The following is a 26,984-nucleotide window of genomic DNA, read 5'->3' as shown; positions in this document are numbered from 1 at the left end:
CTAGGTGGAGGCAGAAAGCCCAATACTTCGCATGGCTCTGCCAGGAGGGGTTCCATGCTAAGGTGCTGTGCTCATGGAATTCCTGATGACTTTCTCAATAAGCGTCCTTATGCTCTTGTTGTGTACTGCCTTCCATCTCTCAAATGATGGGCTACGTCCTGGTTTTCGCACAACCTGAGGAAGATGAGTTTCCTGGCCTCCACCTGTAACCTAAAGCATGTGTTATAGGTTATCCAGCCTCTAACACGTCTCTGAGAAGCTGAGCCCTCACCCTAATGTTTTCTGCCATATGCAGGGCTTTTCTTTTGGAAATGTGATTGCTTTTAATGTAATGAAAAACTTTACCTCAGAGCAAATCAACAGTGCATAATACAGAGAACATTACATGGAAGTCATCTTCACCCATGTTTCCTCACTTCATTTAACTCCAGGGAGGAAACCACATAAAGAGGTGGATCTATATCTTGCAGTAAGCAAAAATTAAACAGACATCTATAATTTCACCTGTACACACACTCACACATGAAAGTTACATACACATACTGACATATTTTTCCAGTTGCAATTTTGTATACTAACTGGATGAGATGAAGACGACTACTTAGAGCCTTATAATAATTAAGACCAGCATGCCCAAATAGCCTATGTGGTATTTCATTCAATCCAGCTACCTTAGCTTTGAGAAGATCAAACAACTATTTCATCCATCCACAGACAGCAGGACAAAGCAGCAAAGAGCCAGAGATAACTAACCAGCTTCTCCACCCTATCAATAAGTTTCAATGAGGAACTTGGGAGACACTCAAGAAACAGATAAATATGTTGTTTTGTCTCTTACTGAGCATGTTGATTGGAAAAAGCGTCTGAATCTCTGCTTCCCCACTATTTGATATGGCAACTTTTACCTGCTTCTATTTTTTTTTTGTACTGGGGATTGAACTCAGGACCTTACGCTTGCCAGGCAGGCGCTTGTGCCGCTGAGCTATATCCCTGGCCCTAAAGCCGCTTCTAGACCTAGCACTGTAGGTCTGGTTAAAACTATCCTAGTCACACAAACTCATGACTAAAGCTTGGCCTTGGGCTTCTCTGGGACTGTGCCATGTCAGCAATCTTACTTCCCTAATTTCATTATTATACAGAGTTCCACCTTCTCTTTCCACCTATTCTAGTCAGCACTGTACCTACTTTTGCTTTCATCTCTTAAACACTACAGATCTGTATGTTACAGGTAAAGGCCAGGTGACTAATCTTGCAGGTTCTGCAGAACTATGTGGGCTGCTGATTCCTTTGTGTTTGTCTTATCTGCAAGGCCCTTGTTGCTTTTGCTTCCTTTATATCCACTGCCCATCACTTCAGACCTTCTCTGGACAACGTCCTGAAGTCTTTCTGTCCTTTCTTCATAACTACATCTGTCCAAACTAAAATCCACGAGCTCATCCCCACTGCCCGAATTCTTCCACTGCATATATCTACTGATGCCACCTGCCACTGCCACAGTCCCGGATACCCTCCCTGCTCAGCCAGACCAACACCGTCGTCCAACTGGTCACTCACTGCCTTCGCTCTTTCCCATTCTTATTTATTTCCAAGCTGTTGCAGAGCAATCCTTCAAACACACAGCCAAACTAAACTCTAAATCCCGTTAGGTCCCTACTCCCTTCAATTTGCTCCATCCCCCGCTAACAGAGCCTTTTCTTCCCATCTCTTCCCACACCTCATTCAGCATCTTAGAGCCCAAGCTTCTGCCAGTGTCCTCCAGCTGGCTACCTCTTACCCTCTGACCTCTAGAACTGTGGGTGCGCTGGGTTTGAAACACCCTGAGCTCATGCAGTCTCATCCCCTGCCTCAGTAACTTAGCTCTTTCAGGGACCATCAGAGACGTCATTTCCTCTGGAAGGCTCTGGTTGGTCCACTCTCCGGCAGGAAGACTTGTGCGTCTCTCATGTGAACATACTGCAGGCGCCCCTTCCCCAGGAGCACTATTAATACACGGCATCATTTTCAGATAATCCGCCTGTTTCTCTTCTAAGACTGCACATTTTGAACATAGAGATCTCAGCTGTACTGTTCACCATTGTATCCCCACCGTAACACAGTGTCGATGTGTTAGCAGCACTGAAGCTCAACGGAATTGATTTGTATTCGGTTTTCAAAGTTACATTCTAACTCCTAATCCCAAAAACTCACTGTACAGGAAACAGTCTGTGTGTCAGTTCACAGACTGTTCAGATCCAGGAAGTCTGAGGTTTGAGAACTAAAATTATCTAGACCACAACATTTGTGGTCTTGATCATTAAATGTTATTTATTTCTTCAGTGGTTAGCATTTTTGAGGTGATCTCAAAGCTAATTCCCAGGCCTCAGCTGCTCCCTGAGTCTTAAAGAACTCTCAAATAGGGAGAAACACACCCACCCCCTTTAATGAGACCTTGTCCTCCACTTGCCCCTCAACAGAACTTCAACTCCCCATGGGAAGATCAAAGAGCATAGGGTTATCAGAAAGAAATTGAAAACTTTGACCAAAAAAAGTAAGATACAGATTTAAGAAATGGTATCATTTTATAAAAAACAAAGGCTAAAATAATAAATTAGAAAAACAGTATTAATAGCAGTAAAAACAACAATCACTACACTTTGCTTTATGGTACACAAAACACTTTAAAATACTTTTATTCAATCTTCACAAAAACAAATTTCATCACTTACGCAGGCATTATGGGAAGGATCTGGAAGAGACAGGAAGAAGAACCTATTTTTCGGTGGAAAGACAGAAAGGTTTATGTACAAACATCCACTTCCATGAATACAAAGAAGTAGCCTCTCCTTCTTACATTGTGCAAATGGGTTTGTACATATTTTATCATTTCACAACCACTTAAAATCTATAGCAAATCGATGCCAGTACATTATGGGTATAAATAACTAGGTTCTCAGTAAAACCTGGTCTGTGTGCCCCAGTCCCTGTGGGTATGTAACCTAATATAACCATGATAAATAAGAAGAACAAAGCCTTAACATCGATATACCTGGGCTTAAGGATAATAATAACGCAAAACAACTCTCTGAGCATGTACTCATTCACGTCTGTGCTGATTAAGCATAAAATATGCATCTTCTAGTATAACTCCTTAGAGTAGCACCATGAGGTCTCTAGCGCTAACATCCCCATTTTAGAAATGAGAGACTAGAGCTCGCAGAGTTTAGATAACTTACCAACACGAGTAGTAATGATGCAGACAGGGCGTGAGTGCTCACAATTTGTTCCCATTGGCCTCAGGATCCCTAAAGTTAAAATGCTCCAAACAAAATATGACAGTGGGTCTCTCTAGTTCCTTGGCAAGAGCCCAGATCAGCGTGGCGTATGCACCCTGAGGAATAGCTGTGTGAGAAAACTCCATCGGTATCAGGAACACAGCTCAATGGCCGCCATTGGTCAGTGGGCTAAATAGAGCAGTGTATCAAAAATGACCCAACCTTGAAACTAAACCATTAGTTTAATTTTGAATAATTGATGGTTAGATTTCTCTCTGCAGCAATCATCAAAGCACCTGAGCGGCAGCCACACAAACATTTCTGTTCAACATACTGAACGACAGAGAACCTTCTAGGGCCAAATGCAGGAGGAAAAGACGCAGCAAGGCAAGCATGAGGGTGTCCTGCTGCTTACTCTCTGGCTGAGGCGGAGAGGTTCCAGGCTCAAGGCCAGCTTGGGAAGTTTAGAAAGACCCTGTCTCAAAATAAAAGGAAACAAGACAAAAAAGGGCCACGAATACAGTACAGTAGCAGAGTGCCCGCCTAACTGTGGGAGGTCCTGAGTTCAATCCTCAGTACTGAAAAAAGTACAATGGAGTGACACAGAAGGCTTGTTCCCAGTACTTCTCTCAAAGGTCCAATGGTCATACAGTCTTAGAAAAAAACATAATCTGCTAGATTTCTTGAGAAACAAACCCAAATGCTACACATATCAGTTTTCACTAGGTGGTACTTATTTGGAGCCTTGTTTATGGTCTCTTTTATACAAAATGAATTCTAAGGAAAACCAAATAATACTTGCTGAAATGTACATTCAAAGAAGAGAGCTGTGGGAGAAATTTAAACCTAAGCCTCTTGACGCTCTTTCCTTATCATGAAGGTAAGAAAAGCCCTAAGTATACAAATACGCTACCTGAGTACCTGTTTTCCATAAAGGCGGCATTCCCTGAAGCAATAAAAGGGTATTCATTAAAGAGTGATCAGAGGAAAGTTGGTGAAGGCTAGGAAAAGAAATAATAGTCCCTATAACAGTCTGTTGATGTTGTTAGAAATTCAGATGATGCCAAGAGGAATGTTTCAAGTCGCAGGATGAGTGAGAAGGCATGATACAGCAGCTCCAAAAGCGGGGCAGGTGTGAGTTGGAGAAGGGCTTGCTTTCTGCTGCCAGTTAAGTGCTTACTATTATGAGAGCTAAAAACTCTTCAAAATGAATAAATGGGTTAAACAGAATGGGGATTACCATTTAAGTAGAGCATTCTAACTTTGCTTCAGATCATGGGAATTCTATAAAATCACAAAGGAGAGAATTAGCTGAACAAAATAGTTTAATTTAATGGGAAATTTATTTCAGAAGAGAAGTTAAGGAAAATTTCTGGAGTTAAGTAATGACATTTAGAATTAGGAGACATTTATGCAAAGGCAATGTCCAAGGATAAAGTTAAGTAATAAAAATTTTCAGAAAGACCTAGAAAAATCTGAGATAGAGTCCTGAGGCATTTTATAAAGAGGAACAAAGAAAAATGTAAGCTCTTTATAGGCAATAATTAGGATAGTGGAATTTGACCTAAATTAAAGCAAAATATTACATATGCTTTCTCATAAGCACAAGAACACACAGTCTGCATACACACACATTCCTTTCTACCTTAGAAATCCCCGCAAAGACTGAGATCAAAATATTATTTCTGTGTCTTTTCTAGTCTAAGTAAAACATGTAATGTTGTCTATTACCTGTTATCAGGTTACGCATATTATGGGTTAAATAGAAAAGTTAATATTAATTGGGGATTTCACTTTACTGCAACATTTATGTTACCAAGTCACAGGAATAGTGATTATTAATACAAGTAAAATCTTCAAATTCTACACAGTATTGTATCTGGTAATCTGAGGCAAAAAGCCACAGCCTTAGCCACTACTCTCATAAAAAGTTCTACCAACTTGAAGTTTTAATCTCCATTCCAAATATTAAATTATAGGCTAAAATATTTCCTCACCATATGAAAGCCTTGTCAACTTTAAAGGGATGAACAAAATCATAAAATAATAAAGAAACTTTACAATGATAAAATTTCCTCACAAAACCTCTTTTGTGACGCTCATACTTTACTAATTTTATTTAACTTTTTAACAAACCTAAGTGGCTGATTTGTCTTTTCTCAATTTAAAATTCATAAGAGTCAGAATGCACATTCCTTGGTCAGATTGTGTGTGGCCTATTTATTTGAAATGTTTGAGTCCATATGGATTTCTTCTCTCTTATTTATTATTTCTAGGAAAAAAATTTCTCTAATAAGTTAGCAACTCAGGGGCAACCAATTTGAAATCTAAACCCCTAAAGACTCCAGTACCCCAGGTCTGCTGCCCGCAATATTTTCTAAAAGGAACAGGGAAGACAGACAAAGCACAAACTCCAGCGTGGAGCTTGAATCCAGTGTAACCCAGAAGGGGGTGGTCCCCTGAGGTCAGGGTTAGAGTTCGCAGAATAATTTGGAAATTATTCTCAGCTTGGATCTCGTTTATGAAGCCTGAGAATACACCCTTTAATTAGAATGCAATTTCCAAAGCAGCCACTCCCTTGACTTTCCAGACCTCAGTTATTCTCAGCAACAAAAGTAAAAACAGCCTCATCATACTGACAGCGAACAGTCCTCTATAAATCATGCCTTAAATGTCCAACAAAGAGGCCAGCAGGAATCCAGGACAACGGAGGTGTGAGCTGCCGGGCCTCGGTAACGACTTTTAAGAATAAAGAAAAACTCATGTTCCACAGAGTTCCTTTCCTCCACTGCCTGCTTATGCGGCTGAGCAGTCCCATGGAAGCTTGGAAAAAAGAGTGGGTTGTGTATTTGAATATGTTCCCACACCCTAGCCGGGCTCATTTTTCTGATGATCCCTCTGTCCAGCCAACCATGCGCTACAGTGGGAAACTGACATCAATTCCGTGAGAGCCAGCTGCTCGCCTCTTCCACGGTGCCCAGGGAGCCACGCAGGGCTTCTGGAACAGGGGCCAGGCCGGGCCTGACTCACCACAGATGTTCTTTCCCGCCCCTATGGAGCACTGGGCCAGAGGCTCCCTTCCCAAGGCCTATTGTTTTCACTGAAGATTTACTGGATTTCAGACAGGAACTACATGCTGAAGTAAGGTGCAGACACATATCTCCCCTAAACTCAGGGTTAAGAGAGGCTGACCTGAAATTACAAGAGATGGCCAGAGAGTTGGTGGGGAAGGCCAGAGAGAGCAAGTCCTTGCTACAAAGAGCCCAGTGTGAGAGAGCTGGAAGAGCAGGCGCTCCGACAATAGTCGAAGTTTCACATGCTACTCAGAATCGAGTTAGGTTTAAAGATGATATAAAATTTTCCACTTCTGCAAACCCAAATTACCTCTCTGGATCCAAGAAAGTGCTTAGAAAAATGTGACTTGGAAAATAACAGAAATTGCAGTTTTTGAAAATTGTAATGTGAATTCAAAGTCAAGCGTCACTTACAAAAATCTAGAAATGCTTGCTGTTTCCAGCTGGAGAGGCGTTGCTGTCTTTGGCCATTAGCTGTGTACCATTCATCTTTCGATATTCCTCACAGCCCTCGCAGAGGGAGTGATCATCTTCCTACCGCTGCCTTCTGTCAGTGCTACTGGCAGAAAACTCAGTATGTTCCCGAATGTTCCAGTGTCCCATGGCACAGATTGCATCATTTTCTCAATAAAGAGACTATTTCCAGCAATATTTTTGATCACTGTCCACTTAACCAGTAGACAGAGAGAGAGAGAGAGAGAGAGAGAGAGAGAGAGAGAGAGAGAGAGAGAGAGATTGCTTTAAATACATTCTCTTTAGTAGTAAGAATGCTGTGACTGAATTGAGCTTCACCAGGCAGCACAAACAAATTTAGCAAATAAACATAATTCTCCATGTCCTGATGCAACAAGTGTTTGGACTTTGTTTTTATCCAAAGAGATTTTACTCTTATTATGCTAGTGTAGGCCGTGGTAAAGGAGATTAGCAAAATAAGCCCATTAAATAAAGCACATGACGAGCTGTGGAGAGAGAGAGAGAGAGAGAGAATTCCTACTCAACAGGTGGAGTTAAAATTGCCTCACAGACTTTTTCTAGTATAGAACTCACTACTCCTGGTTGCTAGGAAATCATCAATGACTTACGCCAGAATCTCACAAAGCCTTGCTTCACAATTGATAATATAGATAATAAGTGACCGATATATATTTGGAGATAACGACATACTTAAAATCATGTTTATTTGATCCGTTAGTAAAAGCTACATAAATCTTGTTCCTCAATAATTTCTGAGTTTGACTTCCTTCCTTTCTACTCGTTTGCCCAAGAAAAAAAGTGTATCAAAATAAAAACAGTTCTAAAATTCAACTAAAACACACTCATTTTTACAGCTTTTGTTTGACAACTGGGAATTCCCTTCTTAATGTTTTTACTGTTTCTGTTTGTTTTCTGCTAAGTTGATTTCTCCCCACCCCTTCCTTTTCCCCTGCTTTATTCGGTTTAATTTTTAGTTTGGGCAAGGCAGTAAGGGTGCTAGGGAAGCAGGGAATAATACAACCTCCCAAATACTGTAAATGTACAGTGCAACACAAAAAATGGTCTATATGCTGAACTGGTCAATTGAATTTAAATAAACAAAATAACACTTGAATCCCAGGAATGAATTCTTCACCTCCCACTTTGCACACTGACAGTGAAACACGTAAATTGAGTTCCCTTACACAGGAATTTCAGAAGAACTCTATAGTGTTGATCTGTGCGTGAACATATTTGCTATACAGAATGATTCATTAGGTGACAAATTCATCTCAAACCCACCTGGGCGAACTTACCAACCAGAGCACAGGCTCTAGAAGGTTGAAAGCAGAATCGCACACAGAATCATCATTCTGAACAGCACCCAAAAGTCACAGGTACTTCAAGGGACTCTCAGAATAGAGCAAACTACTGATGCTTCTGTACTATTCTACAGAGCAATTTCAGAAAGCAGGAGAGTATCAAAGTGAAGACACAAACAGATAGTGGCACAATAGCAATTGAAAAATAAAAAGATCTGAAACCCTTTGGCTACAAGAATAGAGACCACAGCAGCAGCATCCACACCCAGAGCCTCTTGCTTCCTTCTTTCTTTTTTTAAAGTTGCATTGTCCACATTTCCGCAGTGCTATCTGATTCCACTGAGGTGCTCAGTAAGGAACTAAGCAGTTCGGACAAATCTCTCTGAGAGTCTCATCCAGAATACACAAATTGATTCATCCTTTCTTCAAGAAATGATGGGAGATGGACAGAATTATTTACGTGCCAGTTTTAGCTCTGCAATTTAAAATACTAGTGAAAACACTTCCAAGTAAATTCTTGACTTACAGATTTGTAGTTATATGAGCATTGACTGAGAGCACGTTATCATAGTATAACCCCAAATCAGCCACATCTTCTGTTCAAAAATACTTACTTCTGACGAGGTCACCATCTGAAGGGTTTTCCCACAAGGGCTGCTCTTGAATCTCCCCAGGTGTGAAGTGGCTATTGGTAGCTTGAGTTACATCTTTCTCAGCTGGGTCTTTATTACATTTTTCTGAATAAAAAAAGAATACAAATTTATTATCATCGACTACTACACGTTTTCTCTAATTTTGTGGCTTACAGATTTTTCTTAATGGGTCTCAGTCTAGCACAGTTCAAGGAAACAGGAGTAGAAGCAATGCCTCGGTAACATTTATTCACTAAACACCTACTTTGTGCATTACAGAAACAGCTATCTTCACAGGGAACAACAGTCAAGGTTATAGTCAATAAGCAATTTTAACTCAGCAAGTGATCCGCCATGGCAAAGCGTGTGGAAAGCTGACATGAGGATGAAGGCGAGGGAGTCCGCACAGCCAGCGAGGGCGCAGCTGGGCCAGGGAAAGCACCAAAGGGGACGCGGCTCCAGTGAATGGAGGGGATGAAAGTCGTGCTGTAGTTCAAGGAGAAGGGACCGAGGAGTGAGGAGACAGAAGGCAAGCACAGAGTTCTCTCTGTAGAAATTTGGGAAAAAAGTCAGAGAATGTAAAATGCCGCCTCAGAGAAGAAGGGTGCTGAGGATGAGAGATTTAGATGGGGGGTTATGAGTTCTCAGGGGGCAAAGCCACGATGTGAGGAAATGTAGTCTTGTTGGCAACGGAAGTCAAACAAGAGTAACGTATAACGCCAGGTAAAAACGCACGCTATGAAAGGCCCAGAGCACTGAAGAGGTTCAAAAGAAGGGAAAAAAACTCATCAGGATGCAGAGATCAAGAAAGACACGATGAAAAAGGTGCACGTTGGATGGTCTTTAGAAGATTAGAAGGGTTTCGAAAAGCCCGGATGGGAGAAACATGGAGGAACAGCATGGGAAAACTCCAAAGGCAGGCGCTTGGGCAAAGGTTCCAACCTTCGGGGCTGTGAAGTGCTCTCAGGGGGACATGAGAAGGTAAGGCTCCAGGGGTTTGATCCCTGGTGTAAAAAGAAGAAGACTAAAGATTTGATTAGAGACAGAGCCTGGGTATTTAATGACAAGGTGAGAACTCTGGACCTAATTTAAAAACAAGGTAAGTGAAAGCATGCAACGGAGCTTTAGGAAATGCCTAAGCAACGCCATGTCCCGGGCAGATGGATAAACTTTTGCACAACAATGGTTCTCTCTCTTCACTGCACATTTTTTAACTTGGAAAGTTTTCTGGAAAATAAAAGCAGATTTCTGGGCCCTACCAACAATACGGGGCTGGAGATGACCAAGTTCTTAGTCTGAAGTTGACTGGAAAAACCTAGAGATCAGGAGAGCAACTTACTGGTTATATATAAATGTGTGTGTAGCATAAAGGTGTTCAGCATTTGAGCAAGGTGATGGGAATACCATGATTTATGAGATGCAGCCCAGGCCTTCCCTCATAGAGGGTACAGTCTCATGGAGCAGCTCAGTACTGGTATTTAACTTCACACGCCAGAAAAAAAGGTGCAGGTAGAAACAGCCATCTTCCTTCAACTTAATTATTGAAGTCTTCGGAATTAACGAGCTCACCAAAAAGTGAATCTGTTAAAAAGGGTATTAAGAACTCTGCACCATGGTGAAGCAGTTAGGAAAGTAGTAGGAGCAGGATGATGCAAGCTATGGAAGCAAGGAAAGGAAACAGATTCCAACAGAAGTTGTTAGTCAACCGTGCTAACATTTCCAATGGAAGGAAAATTTCCTGCACATGCAAAAATTTCTCATGTACCCTGGGGATTTCACAACAATTGAAAAGTTCTGGCATGAAACACATTTCAACACATTAAAATAGACGGACATGAACTCAGGAATAAATTCAGAGGCTGAGATCTTTAAAAGGGTCTTCAACTCTACCTATTTTCAGAAAGCAAAATCTTATTCAAACAGCAGTAAAATATGAATTAAAAGCATGCTAAACCTATATATTCTAGGTTTATGTAACATTTACTCAGCATTATCATAAGGAAAATGTAATCTTCATGAGATGTGTTAGTTTCAATTAAAATCTTTACTTTTCTAAAAACTCCAGAAATCTTCCACTGCTCCAGTCAACTCAAGGCCTTTCTGAGATTATCAATACAAGAGATTTCTATAGGAACGCACTAGCACCAGGAGCTAGCTTGTCAGCAGGGTTCCACATACTTGCTGATACTGTTATGTAGCTGTCAGCCGCCAGGTGTCATGCTAGTAGGCTTGATTCAATTAGTAACTTTAATTGAAGCTGAATGAAATTAATTATATAATTTTGAGCTGTTCAAGTTTAATTCCATTAAAATTAATTCATGAAACCAAGGCATTATGAAGCATTGCTGACTAAAAGAAAATAGGTATGAATAAAGCCTCTAGACACACTTGACTCATACTTGAATCGGGTCCAATATTCGAGTGCTAAACATAGACCCTCTCGACTCTACTCTGAATAAATGAAAATGCCATGTGGTCCACTCACATACCCAGGCATTTACAAAGACGTACCCCACTGCCGGAGGAAGAGGGAAGAGCTCTCTGCTCTAAATTTTGACTAAGAAATGGTTTATCGTAAGTTTGTTTCTTAAAAATCACTTCCTTGTCTGGTAAACGGTAGACTTAGATGATCCCCAGTGTCCACCTTAAGTCAAAAAAGGAAAAGAAAAAATATCACTCTGCCTCATTAGAGTGAACTCCATTGAAGTATATGCAAGTACTATTATGTCACAATCACCAACCTAGCCGACTTTGCCTCCTTTGAAAACTAAGTGACTCAAACGTTGATGTCCCTGGCTGTTGTTGTGACTCACAGTACCTAGCGCAGAGCAAGATGCAGAGAGAGTCCAGCTAAAAATTTAAACTGGCGTTTGCCAGTTCTCTACTTGTGTAACCTAAATCACTGTGACCACTTCACTATTTCCTGCGTATAATTTCATCAATACCTTTTAAATATTTGCTCAGTTTAACAGAATACCCATATGGCAGCTTCACATATGGTGGGCATTTACATATACCACGGAATAAATGCACTGAAGAGAGAATGGGACATGACGACAGACAGTTGTAAGACCGGCACCACAAGATCCAAACACAGAATCAACCTTACTACCACTGTCAGTGGCTGGGTCAACCACCATTCATTATGATGATGAAGTGTCAATTCCTAGCCACAGACTTCTATTAGCAATGTAGAACCGGCTGCGTCACTTCTGAGGTGAGATGCAGAAGACACGGTCTTGGTTGAATCACTAACATCCTAGATATACTGAGATTTGTAGTTGCAATTGCAAGACTATGGGAGACAGAAAGGCATAGCCTGTGTGCAGCCAGAAAAACTCAGTGAGGGATAATATCACTGTAACAGTTCGTGTCTGGGCGTCCCCCCTAAAGCCTCATGCAGTCATGGGGCAGACTTCTAGAGTTTATGATTGATCCATGATCTAATGCTGGGATTATGGATATGAGTGCTACACCCGCCCTGGGGCAGCTAGTTTGCACACAATGTAAGGGAGGGAAAGAGGCTTCCTGCCGCCCCTCTTCCCTTTTGCTCTTGTTGTTTTTGCTGTTTTCCGCTGCCATGAACTGCTGCCCTCTGCCATGGGCCCCTCTACCTTGGAGCCAGCTGAGTATGGACTGAAACCTCCACAAACTATAAGCTAAATTACCCTTTCCTTCCTTAACTTTGCATGTCAAGTATTTTGTCTCAGCAACGAGAAAAAAGTAACCAAGACAATCAGTTTGTACCTTTGCATAATATTTCCACATACCCATCTCATTGGAGCCCCTCTCCAATATAGCGACTTTCTCTTAAAAGGGGCCTCCATCGTCTCAACTGCACTGTTCCTCTAAGCCAAAGTTCTTACTTTGGCTCTGTGTCAGAACCACCTGTAAAGTTCTTTATGCATAAGTTGCACAGGCCCCAAATGTGGAGGTCCACTTAGGCTGGTACTGGTAGGTGGAAGGGTAAATTAAACATGATCACTACTCGTGTCCAAGGAGCACTGTTTTAAGTAAGTTGTTCTCCTGTACTCCATAACTATTTTTAAAAGATGTAGAATTGCATTTTCATATTGAGATACATATTCTGGTACTTATCCCCTTGTCACAAGATTTCAAATAATCAGAAAATGAAATTGTACCTAATCATCTAATTAATAGAGAGGTATTTATATCTGTCTTCATGTCAGGACAACCAAGAAAATATAAAACTTGAATTATTTGTAATACTAACTAGTTCTACCAATAGGTGGGATTCAAGAATAGGCTTTCTTGAATATTAAAAGGTAAAGACTCTTTTAAAATAGAATTAAGCCAAAGAATAGTCATACACCATGGGTATCTGCCCCCAAAGGGCTACTCTTACGACTTCCAGTATGCCTAGTCTGGACACTGATGTGGGAGAGAATTTGTGCATAAGGAAAAGGTTAGGTCATGACCACAAATCTTCCAGCTAGAGACAAAAACACATGCACACATACACATAAAACAATCAAGCAACTTCAAAACGGAGAAGAGTGAAAACTGCCCTGGGTCATAATTCTGGCTCAAGGGTCAACCAGCTGTGTGACTGGAAGCCGGCCTCGTCCCCTTCATCCTCTTCCTCAGGAAATGAGAGTAATGAGCTGCATGACTGCAGAGGTCTTTCTGGCTCTCAGAATCTGTAAATCTGACAGTACAGGGCAGAACAACAGAGCCAAGATCTCCTACACACCCTGAAAGGTACTGCTAAGAAAGTACAGCAAATCACAGAAAAGCTTTTGTAAGGCACTGGATTTTAGTTAATTCTCAAAGAAAATGACAAGCATTAATTAAGCAAAAAGAAAAAAAAAAGATAGTCAAACAAAAAATACAAAGATTCTAAAAGGTCCGTTTAAATGTTATGTGTCCCACTCAAAAATGACTATCTTACATAAACAATATCCTTTATTTTTTACTATTTTTCTTAAAAAGAGAATGAATAGTAAGAAGCAGACTACTCCAATCTTGCTAAGGAAGACTGGGGAAAAAAATTCAAGTAAAATAGAATTTCCATTTAATTTAAATGCTATATTTTATGCTTGGAGTTATCCAAATGTAACACCTTGATAGTGTGACTTACCTCACAAAGTAGAGGAACCAAATAATTAAATAATGAGTAATAAGACAGAAACATTTAAGAAGATTTAATGAATTAGATAGTAATTTACATAAAATATCACTATGCCATTAACAGCCATTCAACTGGTATGTAATAGCTAGGCAAGGTTTAAAGATGAAAATGCCTTTTGTTTTTGTTAAAAGAAAATATTACTAACACTTTTTGCAACTACTGTAGTGTCTCAGCAGTTTGAAAGTACTTAAACATGTAATATTCATTTGATCTTCAAAAGCATTTATGGTATAATAAGGAAGAGAATATTAGCTCAGTCTAACTGGGGGGAACCAGGGTGAGTCTCCAAGTCAGACAGCCAACTGGGAATAAAAGACTGCAGCGGAGAGCTGGACAGGAAACCTCCAGTCCCACCTAGGAGACAGCTCTACCGTAGCACTCAGCCCTCCTTCAAAATTTGAGCAATCAAGGCTCACACGGGTAAACAATCTACTCTCGGTCAGTTTGGTACACTAGTAGGTCATCTTTTATTTTGAACACATATCTGCCATCAGATGATCAATAACTAGTCCTAGTCCTACGCTTTGTAGGTAAAAAGCGTAAACTTGTCTATCATACAACTCTTCAAACTATTAAAGAGTGATAGTTTGTCCCATCTATGTACGGCCAATCAAATATATCAACAGCTGGACACCTTTCACAAATAATGGAAACAGTAGAACTCCAGCAGGCTGCTTCGGGATGGCAGAGCTTGTCAAATATCTAGCCATGGATATTTGATTGAACTCTTAAGAAGACAAATTTCTGAACACACGAGAGTTTCTCATTAAACTGGGACAACACAGCCACGGAAAATTCCAAATATTTGAAATCTTCCTTATGAATAAAATAATCATCTTCGGGGATTCTAGAACAGAAATACTGCCCCAAAATGTTAGTCTTTACTAGAGAAGGACCTAAGACCGCAGGCTTTGATCTCAGAGTGCCAGGGGTCACTATCAATAATGCAAATTCTGGACAAGTTAATCTTGGTCAGATGCTTCATTCTTAAAGTAGGGATCGCAGCAGCACCTGTCTCAGAAGGTGGGTCTCAAAATAAATGTAACTGTGCCTGCAAACTAGAGTATCTGGTTTTTAGCTAGTGCTCATCCACAGTGACTAGGATTACTACGTTAAGTGCTATTGCAGTAAGCCTTTTCTGACATCCTGCTACACACATATCATAGGCAGGCTGTTGAGACTGAAGACAGTACCCTTTTACTAACCGCTATATGAAAACCCATGCAAGCAATCTGTCTCCAGGTTGAATAAAGACAGACAGATTGAATAAGGATTGAATAAGGTATTATTTCTTCTGAGAATCCCTGTATGTTTTTGTTTTGTTTTGTTTTTCTTGCCCAGTGGTCAATGAAATTCCAGCAAAAGAATGTTTTCTATTTAACTCAAATGTATAAACAAAATTGAATTACGGAGATTGACCCTTCAGTCTACATCTGTACATTCTGGTTTTTCCCCATGAACCCTCTAGCCTACCTATGTTTTCCATTATTCTTTTCTAACCTTTTCTTTAAATGGACTCATTTGAGCCACCTCAAATATTGTGCTGAAGAAGGCAGGCAAAGGTGCGTGTAAACTCGCAAACTAAACACCAAATACATTTTCCACTTGTCGCACATATTTATTTGCCTACTTTGTAAAAAGAAATGTTGCTCAACAGAAATCTTTTTTTTGGAAACATAAAACTTACTCATTGTAAAATATATTTTGATAGAACGGAGTATAAGGAGCACTCTCTGTGCTTAAACTTTAGGACTTTTGCATAATTAGGTCTCATATATGATAATCCATGACAGATGATTTATAATCTGTAAAATCTGGCTATTGTTACTTTTCAAAAATCTACAGTCACACCTCCATTATATATAAAGAAAAGTGCTTTGAATAATTTTCCTTTTTATTCTTCCATCCAAAAATCAGGATTGCTTGAGACAATCTATGTGTAATCCAGTTTATGAAATCTTAAGTAATCTGAGCATAAAACTTCTGGGAAAAGTAAAAAAATCTGGGCTCATATTTCCCAGAGGCTCAGAACAATGTGAATATTCTACAAATGCTCACCAAATGTAACCTTTAAAAAACCAAAGATAACGCAGCTTTCAGGATGACCCGAGGCTCTGGAATTTCATTTCTTCATGGATCCAAAAAAAGAAAAAAGAAAAAGAGAAAAAAACCACTTGAGTCTAATGACCTTTAAAGAATAATGCCAAACTAAACTTACTTAGCCTAACAGTCTAAAATGGATTAAAATCTCACTGTCCAAAAAACACATGTTATGATTACCAAGTCATTTTAAGAGATGATTGACCATTTACATAAAAATTCATACTTTCATAAACACAAGAAGTTTATATAATTATAGATATATTATAAATGTTTATGGACTGTTTAAATCACTTAATCCATTGCTACCAGTATTTTGAAAAATGGTAAGACTTCTGAGCACATTCTAAAATGCATACCTTCAAATGTTTCTTATGTACATAGGAGCTTATGGTATGATTAGATTCGAAGGAATGAAAAAAATGGCATTACTGAATTAATTTACAGGTTTGGGGTTGGTAAAGAGGAAGCCACACACACAGAAGAGTGGGAAATAATACACAATGGCATATGAATATGCAAAGAAATAGGTAAACAGTAACCATAGTTCTAAATGTATTGCAAGACATCAGGGCTCTAGATCAATAAGGAGATGAGGAGAAGTTCTACACTTTCTAATTTTAAAAAGGGTAAGGAAGTTAGATACCAACCGGATAGGGCCACCAGAACACACGATCTCAGCCTCAGTAACCTCCGGCACTGTTTTATATCTAAACCTACAGTCTCTTAAGAAGAAATTTAGCATAACTGACCCTAAGGCACAGAAACTCTTACTTCCTCAAATAAGTACTGTTCCCATCATAATTACTCAGCCAGTAAGAACATTCATGCTATAGCCAAGCATTCTCAGGCTTGTGGAATTTGAAGTTATACTCTTCGAGGTCCCTTGAGGGACCTGATGACCAGAATCCAGATGAAAACTTCTAACAACTGACATCCCCAAAACATCCACGAACAGCAAGCAAGAAGACCTCAAAGAGAGAAGAGGCATTGGAATAAAAGGTTTGCTTCAGTTTGGGGTTACTTACTTACACTGCGCTAAAATCTACTTTCTCTATAGTTTTCCCTGATTCATCATATTTTGCTCTTTACAGACCAAACAAACCAAGTGAACCAGTCATTCCAGGTGAGGCTTCGCCCTCCGCCACATTGCGGTGCTGTGTTAGACAACATCTCACGTTCTTCTGTCTTTCTCTCAACACCCTCAGTTTGCTCAGTGGCTTCCCATTCAGTCTGACAGACACAGCAGAGTGGATTTTTGTGTTCTGTTTTCTGCTGGTACCGGGCAATGAGCCCAGGGTTTTCATCGTGGTCGGCAAGCACTCCGCATTGAGCCACGTCCCTCGCTGTCAATCTTAATCATATCTCTCGCCCTCTCTTCTTAATGACATCTAGAAAGCTACTACCTCACAAGAGCATCTGATAGCTGAAGTCCACGGACACCACGTGACCAGTTCCTTTCATTAGCAGTCTACGAACTTTGTTACAAAAACCAATAGAGGGGCTGGGGATTTAGCTCAGCGGCACAGAGCCTGCCTGCCAAGCGCAAGGTCATGAGTTCGATTCCCTGTACTGGAAAAACAACAACAACAACAACAAAAAAAAACAACGGAGAACACCACCTTTAACTTTTTAACACGTGGAGATGCGCTGAGCTTTAATCTTTCCCCAGAATCACTCTCAAAGTATTGCAGTGTTTTAAATCTTTTCTGTTACCTCGCAGTTATTCTCTCTAGAACACTTGCTCTGCTTCTCTGGTGAAAGGCCAAACCTTATTTGGCACAGTTACAAGAATGCAGGCCCCTGACAACCAAAAGTGAACCAAAGGGCATGATTTAATCTGCAAAGGCATTTCCAGGGTTGAGCCTGATCTTGAACTAAGTAAGTAAGACACATTGGAGAGAATCACGTTAAATAGTCGTAAAGGGACAAGTAAGATAATACGTGGATTAGAAGTACCTAGAAACGTATTTCTTAAATTTTATGATGATGGATCGTGCTTATTTTGAAGACGAGAGATGTGTGCTCTCTGTGATTTCTCAGAGCCCATAGGCTCTCACACCATTCCCCCTCCTAGCCTTAGACCTTGTGGACTCTCTCCCTCCTATCTCCGGGATGCTTCCTGATTTGGATTTTCTGTTGTGCCTACCAGCCCAAGCTCTTCTGGCTCTGCAATCTTTACAGTCTCACTAAATCCCACCATTGCAGACTCTCTTGGAAAAAGAACATGCAGATGCAGTACCTTAGACAGCCTATCTGAGCGTATCATCCTGGGCAGTTCAAACTCTACATTTCCCCAAATTCATCGCTCTTCTGTCCCTGCCTGCTTCCTCATCTGCATCTCGATCAAAGGTAGTTACAGGAACAACATCAACTCTATTTCCCCTTGTCTCAGTGTTAAGCAATCGCACAATATTGCTAGTTACAACTCCCCCATTTTCCCCACATTTAAATGTTTCCATACAAGGAAGGAACCACCAGCATCTCAATCTCTTGTCTCCCCTACCGGAGGTACTTTCCTGTTAGACTGAATATATTTCTCCTCAGATGAAGAATTACAATCATTTGCATAATGATAAGAAATAGATGTAGGTATTTTAGCACACTCTGCATCTTAATGTTGTGTACTCTTAAAGGTTTCCCATGCTTTGATAACTTCATCTCGTACTTCAGTGCTAAATGAACCATAAAACCCTTTGGAAAAATTTGGGGAAGACCCTGCATGCTGCTTGGGTAACACAAGAAATAATAGGTCGGTCTATGCTCATGAAGACCTCGAAGGTCAGAAGCTGATCCATGCCACAGAGTGGGAGGACTGTCCCTAGGTGTAGAAGAAGTAAAGAGGAGAAGCTGGCTGCTTAGTGCACTGATGTCTGGCGCAGCCTCAGTGTTCCTGACACCTGTTAGACCACAAGCGGCCTTATTTTTAGCGCTCAACTTTGTACAATTCAAATTTTTTTCAAAAAGCTACAATCTATGTCAGATTCAGCTGAGGTCGCTAGCAGTGCAACCTTGACAAAACTGCATCCTTTTTTCCATCCCGAGAGGGTCTCTTGAACTCTCAACTATAAGCTCCTGAATTCTACCAGTGAATTCTACCAGTGAACCTTACCAACTGGCCATCAATTAACCCGCCACATGTTCTGACTGCAATTTTGAGCTGAGAGTTAAATACAGGATTGAAAGTTAATGTGGTCCATTTTCATATCTCATCTTCTCTAAACTGGTTTTCAAATCCTTTGCGGTCACAACTAAGTAGTATGCATTCTTAACCCTCGTAAGGCTTTCTACATAGTAGGCACACAAAAGATATTTATGGAAAGTTTCCTCCTCCAAATGTCACAATAGTCAAAACTGTGTTCCAGTGTAAAGGTTTATTTCAGATTGTATTCTTGGGACTCCTAAAAGGTTGGGCAGAAAAGCACATGTGTGTGAATCATCTTTGTTTAGACCACATGACTGTAAATCCGAAAACAGAAGTAGATTGCAAGCAGAAACCACAAACAGAGTTAAAGTCCTGTTAAAATAGCTCTTTCCCAGTTCCTATTCAGTGAAGCCTAAGTGAGTCTAAGTCCAATCTATAAAATATAACTCATAACTCAATTTCAAAACTTTAAGGTTCAAAAGATTTCCTCCTGCAGTACGTGAGCTAGTGTGAGCTAAAACAATGACATTAAAAGTTTAATCTACTTCAGTAAAGTGTTACTGGCAGGACAGAGAGAGACAGAGAGGGGGAAGAGAGAAGTCGAGAATTACAAGAAGACCAAGAAGAACGGAAGCCTGTTTGGTCTGCTCCAGTGAATTACCAGTGCTTACATTGATTCAAACTCAGGGCTGGGGATTTAACTCAGTGGCACAGCACCGGACTGGCACATGCAAAGTTGGGGGTTCGATTCCCGGTATCAGAAAAAAAAAAACACAAAACAGTGATCAAAATTCTAAAATCTGGAGAGTCTAGCATTAGGCTTCTCACAATAAAAACTGAACAAAGACTTTTAGAAGTAGAAACATAAACCACTTGATTTACCTTTTGCCTTTATAAATAAGAATTCTGACACTGTCGCAGAAAGAAAATTCAATTAAATTTTTTCTCTTTTGTTTGTTGATCTTCTAAATAGTTTTCCATTTGCAACTGTCATAAATTTAGATTGTAACAATTTATGTTTCCTTATTTTCTTCGTAAGTTTTATTACTACAAAAATATAAAGCTAGTCAAATAATCACACTCTGTTATTTAGCCTACTTTCCATAAAATCACCTCCACATGATCCAGGAAATAAGGTTCAAAGAAACAGGAAAAGCCCTTCCACACCCAGAAATTCCATAGCTTCCCCACAGCCCTGTAAAGGTCATTTGATTGCAGATACTAAATCCTTGCGCACGAACTGACGGAACAACCCAATCAAGCACAGTCTCTGCTCACCAGAAGTTTTCGCCTGCCAATTGCATGTCTGGTGTCCCTGGCTGCCTTACCCTGCTTGGAAGCAAGATCAGTGACTCCAAAGACACTTTTCCCACACTTCTGTGTGGTACTAGGCCCTTGTCTTGCCTTTGCTTCCACCCTATCAGCCTCTAAACCTACGCTAAGCTCACAAGCCACTGTGTTTTTGCTCCTGGGCTCCCACGTGCTTCTTTCTGAAAAAGGCAGCCAGCCGTGCCCAGCCGTGCCCACTGCACTTCATGCCATTCATCCCTGGGTAAGCCCTCAGTGTCACGGGGCAGCTTTTGTCTGGCACAGACTGACTCTCTTCCGAATTCTTCTCTTTTCCGCACATCTCGAATTTCTTTACTCATTCTAACCACCGAGGCTCTCAGCAAACGCCACCATATACTTTACTGAGCGGAGCTGGGCACGCCATAGCCTCTCTCTCCCTTTTATATAAAGTTTTCTCTTAACTGTCACCTATCTTTTTTCTTGCCCTGTCTCAAAAGGAAATAGTCCAACTGTGTGTAAGACTACTAAGAATGCTTCTTCGAAATCGCGATCTTACAGTTATAAACACCCACCTCACTGCACCACTGTTCTCCAATCTCTTCTCACTCTCACCTTCCTCCATTCCATCCTTCTGTAGCCTTTACTATGCGGTGAGTATGCTCAGTCCCCCGGCTGAGAGAAGTCTTCCACATGCTTTGTTTCTCTTTCGACAAGAGCAACTTTTTAATTTTCACCACCAGCAAATACCCAGCACTTCTGTGAGGAATCAGTATGAGAGCATTTTCTGCTCCCTTTGGAGACTCCACCCAACCCGTAGCCATTTCCCCAAACGTGCTCTGCCCTCCTCCCCCTTTCCTGTGCTATCGACCAGGTGAACTTTTAGGGGATGAACTTGACACTCACCCTCATCACGGTCCCAGCTACAAAACCTCATTTCCATCTGTCCATTGGCTACCAGGGCTGGAGATAAATTTCCTAGAGTCTAGTGAGTCAGAGGACTCCAAGCTCCTGCTTACTCGGTTACTCAACAGGTTCATGTGTTCTTTTCAATGTCTACCGCTCTACCATCTCCCACGTTAAGTATTTCAACCACACATCAGTTTATAAAATGTGAACAGTGTGCTTAGCCTCAAGAGATTCAAAGACCAGTAAGTAAAAATCAGTGTCCTCAGAGGGGCTTTTGAAGCTAGACAGAGCTCTACCTTGGTGTTTGTACTGCCCTTAAATCCATCTCTGCAATTCCGCTCCCACCTGTGCTGCCCCAGGGCTCCTACACGTCAGTAGATTGGAACGGCCTCCTAGATAACTGCCTCCCCTACTCCTGCTCCTTCCTCCCAAATCACCCCTTCCACTGCTACCACATTTACCTCCTATAAACCCCAACTGGTTCTCCCTCCAAAGAACATTCTCGGCTCATCACTGCCAACAGGAAAAATATTCTTGTTGACGCAAATCTTCTCAGCCTGAGACTCAGAAGGCTGCCGAAACCGACTCTGCCTTCTCCTCTACCCGTGTTCTCTGCTCCTCCTCCGAGCCTCACGGTGTGCTGAGCGAAGCCCTCGCGTCCTGCAGTCACGCTTTCCACGTCTTGCCTCTGATCACCCACCTCCCCGTGGACGAGTCCCACAGCCGCGCTTCGTAGTCTCGCTCAGATTAGAACCTTTCCTTAGGTTTCTCCAATCCTGCGGGTGGGCACGCGTCTCTCAGGCACTGTCATCACACGTTCTTTGCGCCAGCCCCGCACTCGGTTCACACGATGCTGTCGCCGAGAAGACCTCTGCACCGTTCTCAGCTAAACACTTAAACCTCTTCAGATCCTTTCTCACATTTACAGGTGAGAATTCAGGTGATTCTTTAACTTCCTTTCTTCTCCTCTCTCCTTTCTTCCTTCCTTCCTTCCTTCCTTCCTTCCTTCCTTCCTTCCTTCCTTCCTTCCTTCCTTTTCTTCTTCCTAAATTTCTCCCCAATACCCTCCACCCTTTCTTAGGTCTTTTGCCTGCTTACATACTCTTCTTCCCCTGATTCTTTTCCTAAGCAAATGGAAAATGACCATGCCCAGCCAACGAATCCTGAGCTTCTAGAACTAAACCACCTATCAAACAGCATTAGTTCCTTTACACATAAAAAAAATTAAGACTGTAAGGTTTAAGGTGCTTGAAAATGTCTCCTCATCCTCTTCCAAATCCAGATATGCCTTCCTCTGTTTCTCTGACTAAGCCCTGTCCTTCCTCAATCAGTTTAAGCCAGCTGACATTCAGTTTAAATGTGTTCTTCAGCCAGGCGTGGTGGCTCACACCTGTAATCCCAGCACTCAGGAGGCTGGGGCGGGAGGATGGTTGTCACGAGTTTGAGACCAGCCTGGGCTACAAAGTGAGCTCAAGGCCAGCCTGCATTGCATAGCAAGACCCTGTCTCAAAAAGACAAAATAATTAAATAAATAAATAAATAAATAAATAAATAAAATGAATTTGTTCTTCATTATTTACATGTGGCTGACAGTACAGCAGTAGTATGCTGTCTGGGATTTATCATTATAGGAATAAAAAACTTAGTAAAATTTAATTCCAACAATCGTTTTTAGATTTATTATAGAACTAAATATAATTTACGACTGTATTTATGAGAAAGTATATAATTTAGGTGCCAAAAGTCCAACTTAGAAATGAACACAACTCGTGTAAAAATTCAGGACTGTCTTCTTTGCCCCTACCCTTGCTGAGATCTGCAAAGAGAACAGTAGGACAGCAGATCAAGAATATCTACTCCGGTGGTGAAAGACAGCACTAAAATTTTATTTATTTATTAGCTCATGCTTTGTTTTAGAGTTTTTTGGAGACTTCCTCTCACAAGAAGAAAAAAAATGGTTCTGTTCTTGAAAGTCAATTAATTTAACATGTCATTTCTCAGATAAAACCTCTGAATGAGTGGTTCTCAACTTTGAACAACTGTTTTGGTCTTTTACCTAAAGGCTATGATTCTACAAGTCTGCAGTGAAGTAAAAAGTGTCTCTGGCTTCTGGGAGTGCAGGTGTGGGTGACCTGGGTGCTCCTGGCAGTTTGGACCAGACTTGTGGTAGCCTTGTTCGATCCTGTCCATGGGACAGTAAGCAGGATCCCTGGCCTGTATCACTAGATGCTATAGCACATTCCCTGTCCCCTGTTATGGGCACCAAACGTGTCATCAGACAGAGGCAAATGTCTCCTGGGGGGCAAAGTCTCCTCCAGTGGATAACCAGTGACAGCAGCTGTCAGAAGATGAGATATCCTAAGAAATGCTACCCTTAAAAAGATAAAACATGACAAGATAAAAGTAGAGTACAGATACTGTACGTATAGGTCTGGTACATGAATTGAAATAAACAGGCTTCTCCAAAAGGAAATCTGATTAGCCCCTATGAACTCCTGACAACTCGGCTAAGCTTCTGAGTCAAAGCTCTTCTTATGTAATTTCAACTTGAAGATCCTCCCTCTCTCTGGCTTCTATTTTAGATTATTTTTAATTAACTTCACTGGCATTTTGCATCCTGCTATGAAAAGTCTGCCTAATAGTCTCAGAGGACTCTCCCAGGAGAGAAGAGTGCATTAAATCACACATTATCACATTAAAGTATATTCCAGCACTCAGAGTCCCACTGTCTACATTTTGGCAAATGCAAGGGGGTGGGGGTTGGGACAGAAATAGGCTCAAATGATTCACAATATCCAAAGCCTATCAACTTCAGTGCATCTCTGGCCTATGAAAAGTTGTATTGATTTTCCCCTACAACCACATCTATCACAATAACACACACTGCATAAGTTGTACTTCCGCCTGACTTCTTGCTTCCCTGTGGGTCTTTGGACAAGTCCCTTAAATTCACTGGATGTCCTTTTCCTGATCTAAAACATGAACTGGTTGGATTATTTCTAAAGATCCCTCCAGTTATATGTCACAAACTTATGCATGACGCACTTAAATAAAAGGCTTTCAACTTCCATGCATTCTAGCATGATGCACTTAAATAAAAGGCTTTCAACTTCTGTGCATTCTAGAAACTATTGCATCAAAGAACAAATACCTAGATTTTCAATATTGCCTGGAGACACAATAACTTTTAAAATGCTCAGGTAAGAGAAACGATTGGAAGAACCACACATAGAAAGACCCTATTCTCTAAAACAAAAATTATCTTTCCTAATGTCTCCACCCCCATCAAGGCATTTGAACAGGAATTCACACAAGAAGGTAATTCAGTATCCCAGAGGTTAGTCATAAATTGCAAAATAGCTCCAAACTACATGTTTACTTTCTATTTTCAATAACAGAGAAGACAAATCAGCTGCTCAGAGGTCACATCCAGCCAGAAGATGAGGTTGCTGAGCTTGGCCTGGACAAAAACTATACTTAACTGTTTGCCAACCCTTAAATTTCGAGGGATGATACGTAACAATGCAGACCTGCAGTGCATCTCGAAATATCAGAAGATAGCCCACATTACACTCATTAGCTACACACTTTGCCTACAAGTTCCGCAGTTCCCCGATATTCCAGTCCTCTCTTGTCCGAAACCCGCCCTGGTGTCCTCACACAGCCTGGCCCGCAGGAGCTCATGTCCTTGCTCTGGAACAACTTCTGGAACACACAGGAAAGACTTCCGTGTTCTGTAATACTTCCCAAGTAACAGTAAAGCAGCCAGAAACATGATGAAAAGGTAAAACTTTGGAGAAAGCAGAGCTTTACGCTATGGAAGGAAAACCTTCTCACTCTTAAGGCTAAAATGTAGACTATAGTTCTCTAAACACCACCTAAAATGATACAGAATGAACCCTAGATTTGAGGGAGAGTTCAAATTAGAGGACTCCTAAAGTCACTTCCAATGTCCAGGTCCCATACCCTGGTTTAAAGTATGGATAGCTCAATGTAACATACTAATATATGTATGGTGCACGTGCATGCACATACACACACATATATATTTATATAGATATATATACACATACATATCTCTTTATGTGTGTACTGTCTATACATATTTGATTTTGTAGGGGGAAACTTCTTCATAACCTTTTGTTTTCTTTCAACTTTGCTAAAATATTGTTTTTCTCACTGACTTTAATGTATAGAATTTTAAAATTACATTTCAACTAGCTAGGCAGTGACTTCCTACAAGAGCATTATTAAACTATTCTTCAGAAAAGATGATAAAAAAAAGCCAGAGAGAGGTAAGAGAACTAAACGAGAGGGACAAAAGCAAAATGGCTTTCAAGCAAAGCTTCCTCCCCAAGGGATTTACCAACCAAGCCAACCTGTTCCTGGGAAGCCACACCTTGAAGCTTCTTCCTACCCAGCCCGAAATTTTTCCTTTAATTACACCTTCTGAAATCTACTGCTGGAGACAGTATTTGAACAAGATAGGATCTTCTTTCTTAAAAAAACGACCAGTTTTATGTTAGACATAATCAAATTGATCTGTTTAAAGAAAGTTTGAGTCAAAGTTAAACTAATACAAAGCAGCGCTTGACTAGGAGACTACATCGCTGCAGCTAACCGCCAGGTCCAATACAAGCGCAGTTTGCAGGGGAGGAGGCCAGTGGTGTGAGCACAGCGTCCTCCAGGCCCTGGTGGACGGATGCCCTGCTTCTTAGCGTCAGGTCACGTGACGCGGGAGGACCAGGGCAGTAGCACAGGTTGTTGAAGTTCCACTGCAACCTCTCACAGCTGACTTTAGAAGTGCGTGTGCAAGCTGGAGAGGGCTCACACTACCCCTTTCAGATCAAGTTGTTTTCCTGGGGCGTCTGACGTTAATTTCTGCCAGGAGCACTGTTTAACAGTAGCGATTCACAGCTCAAGGCGGGGCACGAACAGCCCATCCTGAGAACGCAGCAAAGCACTGCAAAGCCATCGCGCTGACAGCGCGCCCTGCAGAACGCGGGCTGCTTCTGGGGAAACACATGTTTATCATCCTCATCCTCTGCTTTTCGGCAGCGAGTCCTTTTTATTTTCTCTGTTTAGAAAAAATGAGTCACTCTTCCAAAGAAAATGATAAACGTAATTGAATTTAACAGCCCTGGATGCCAGAACGTTTTAGTGTCACCACGGTGCCTTCTGCTTTGTATCTACTGGGGCTTGAGCGTTACTTGAATCCTTCTTTCACTTCTTGCCTTACAGAAAAACCCCAAGTAACTCGCCACATTATCAAGGGGGAGGGAAAAGCCAACAGACACGCGCAGGGGCAAGCGCCAACCGCGGCGCATCCGAGGCCTGGAGTCTGCTCGACGCGCGTCGGAGTCCGCTGCGGACCCGAACCCAGCAGCCCGCAGGGCACGCGGCACCCGGCGGCACCGGGCTCGGCCCTCGCTCGCCCTCAGGGCGCGCCAACTTTGCTAACAGCCCGCCCGGAGTTTTCCAGGCCGCGGAGCGGTCCCTGCCCTCGAGGACCGCGGGCAGGTGACCCACGCCGGCCAGGCGTTCCTGCGCAAACGCGTTCATTCCGAAAGAAAGCGGCACTGCGAGCGAGCGCACCCTCCCCGCCCGCACTCACCCGGGGCCGCCGCCGCGCGCTGGGCTCCCCCGGGCCCGGGAGCCG

General features: G+C 41.5%; 1 protein-coding gene across 1 annotated transcript in view; it reads right to left on the bottom strand.

Annotated features, from left to right (window-relative positions):
• The window catches only part of Mdfic (MyoD family inhibitor domain containing), a gene marked incomplete at its 5' end in the record, with an annotated part of 79,118 nt that extends 52,134 nt beyond the window's left edge, over positions 1-26,984 (bottom strand). The window contains 2 exon segments of the mRNA XM_013516052.1: positions 8,715-8,837; positions 26,940-26,984. Of these exon segments, the coding sequence (XP_013371506.1) occupies positions 8,715-8,837; positions 26,940-26,984 (168 nt within the window).

Source organism: Chinchilla lanigera, unplaced genomic scaffold (genome assembly GCF_000276665.1).
Source record: "Chinchilla lanigera isolate Chin_1 unplaced genomic scaffold, ChiLan1.0 scaffold00031, whole genome shotgun sequence".
Lineage (NCBI taxonomy): Eukaryota > Metazoa > Chordata > Mammalia > Rodentia > Chinchillidae > Chinchilla > Chinchilla lanigera.
Note: the sequence above shows the minus strand (reverse complement) of the source record. Positions and strands in the feature narration are given on the sequence as shown.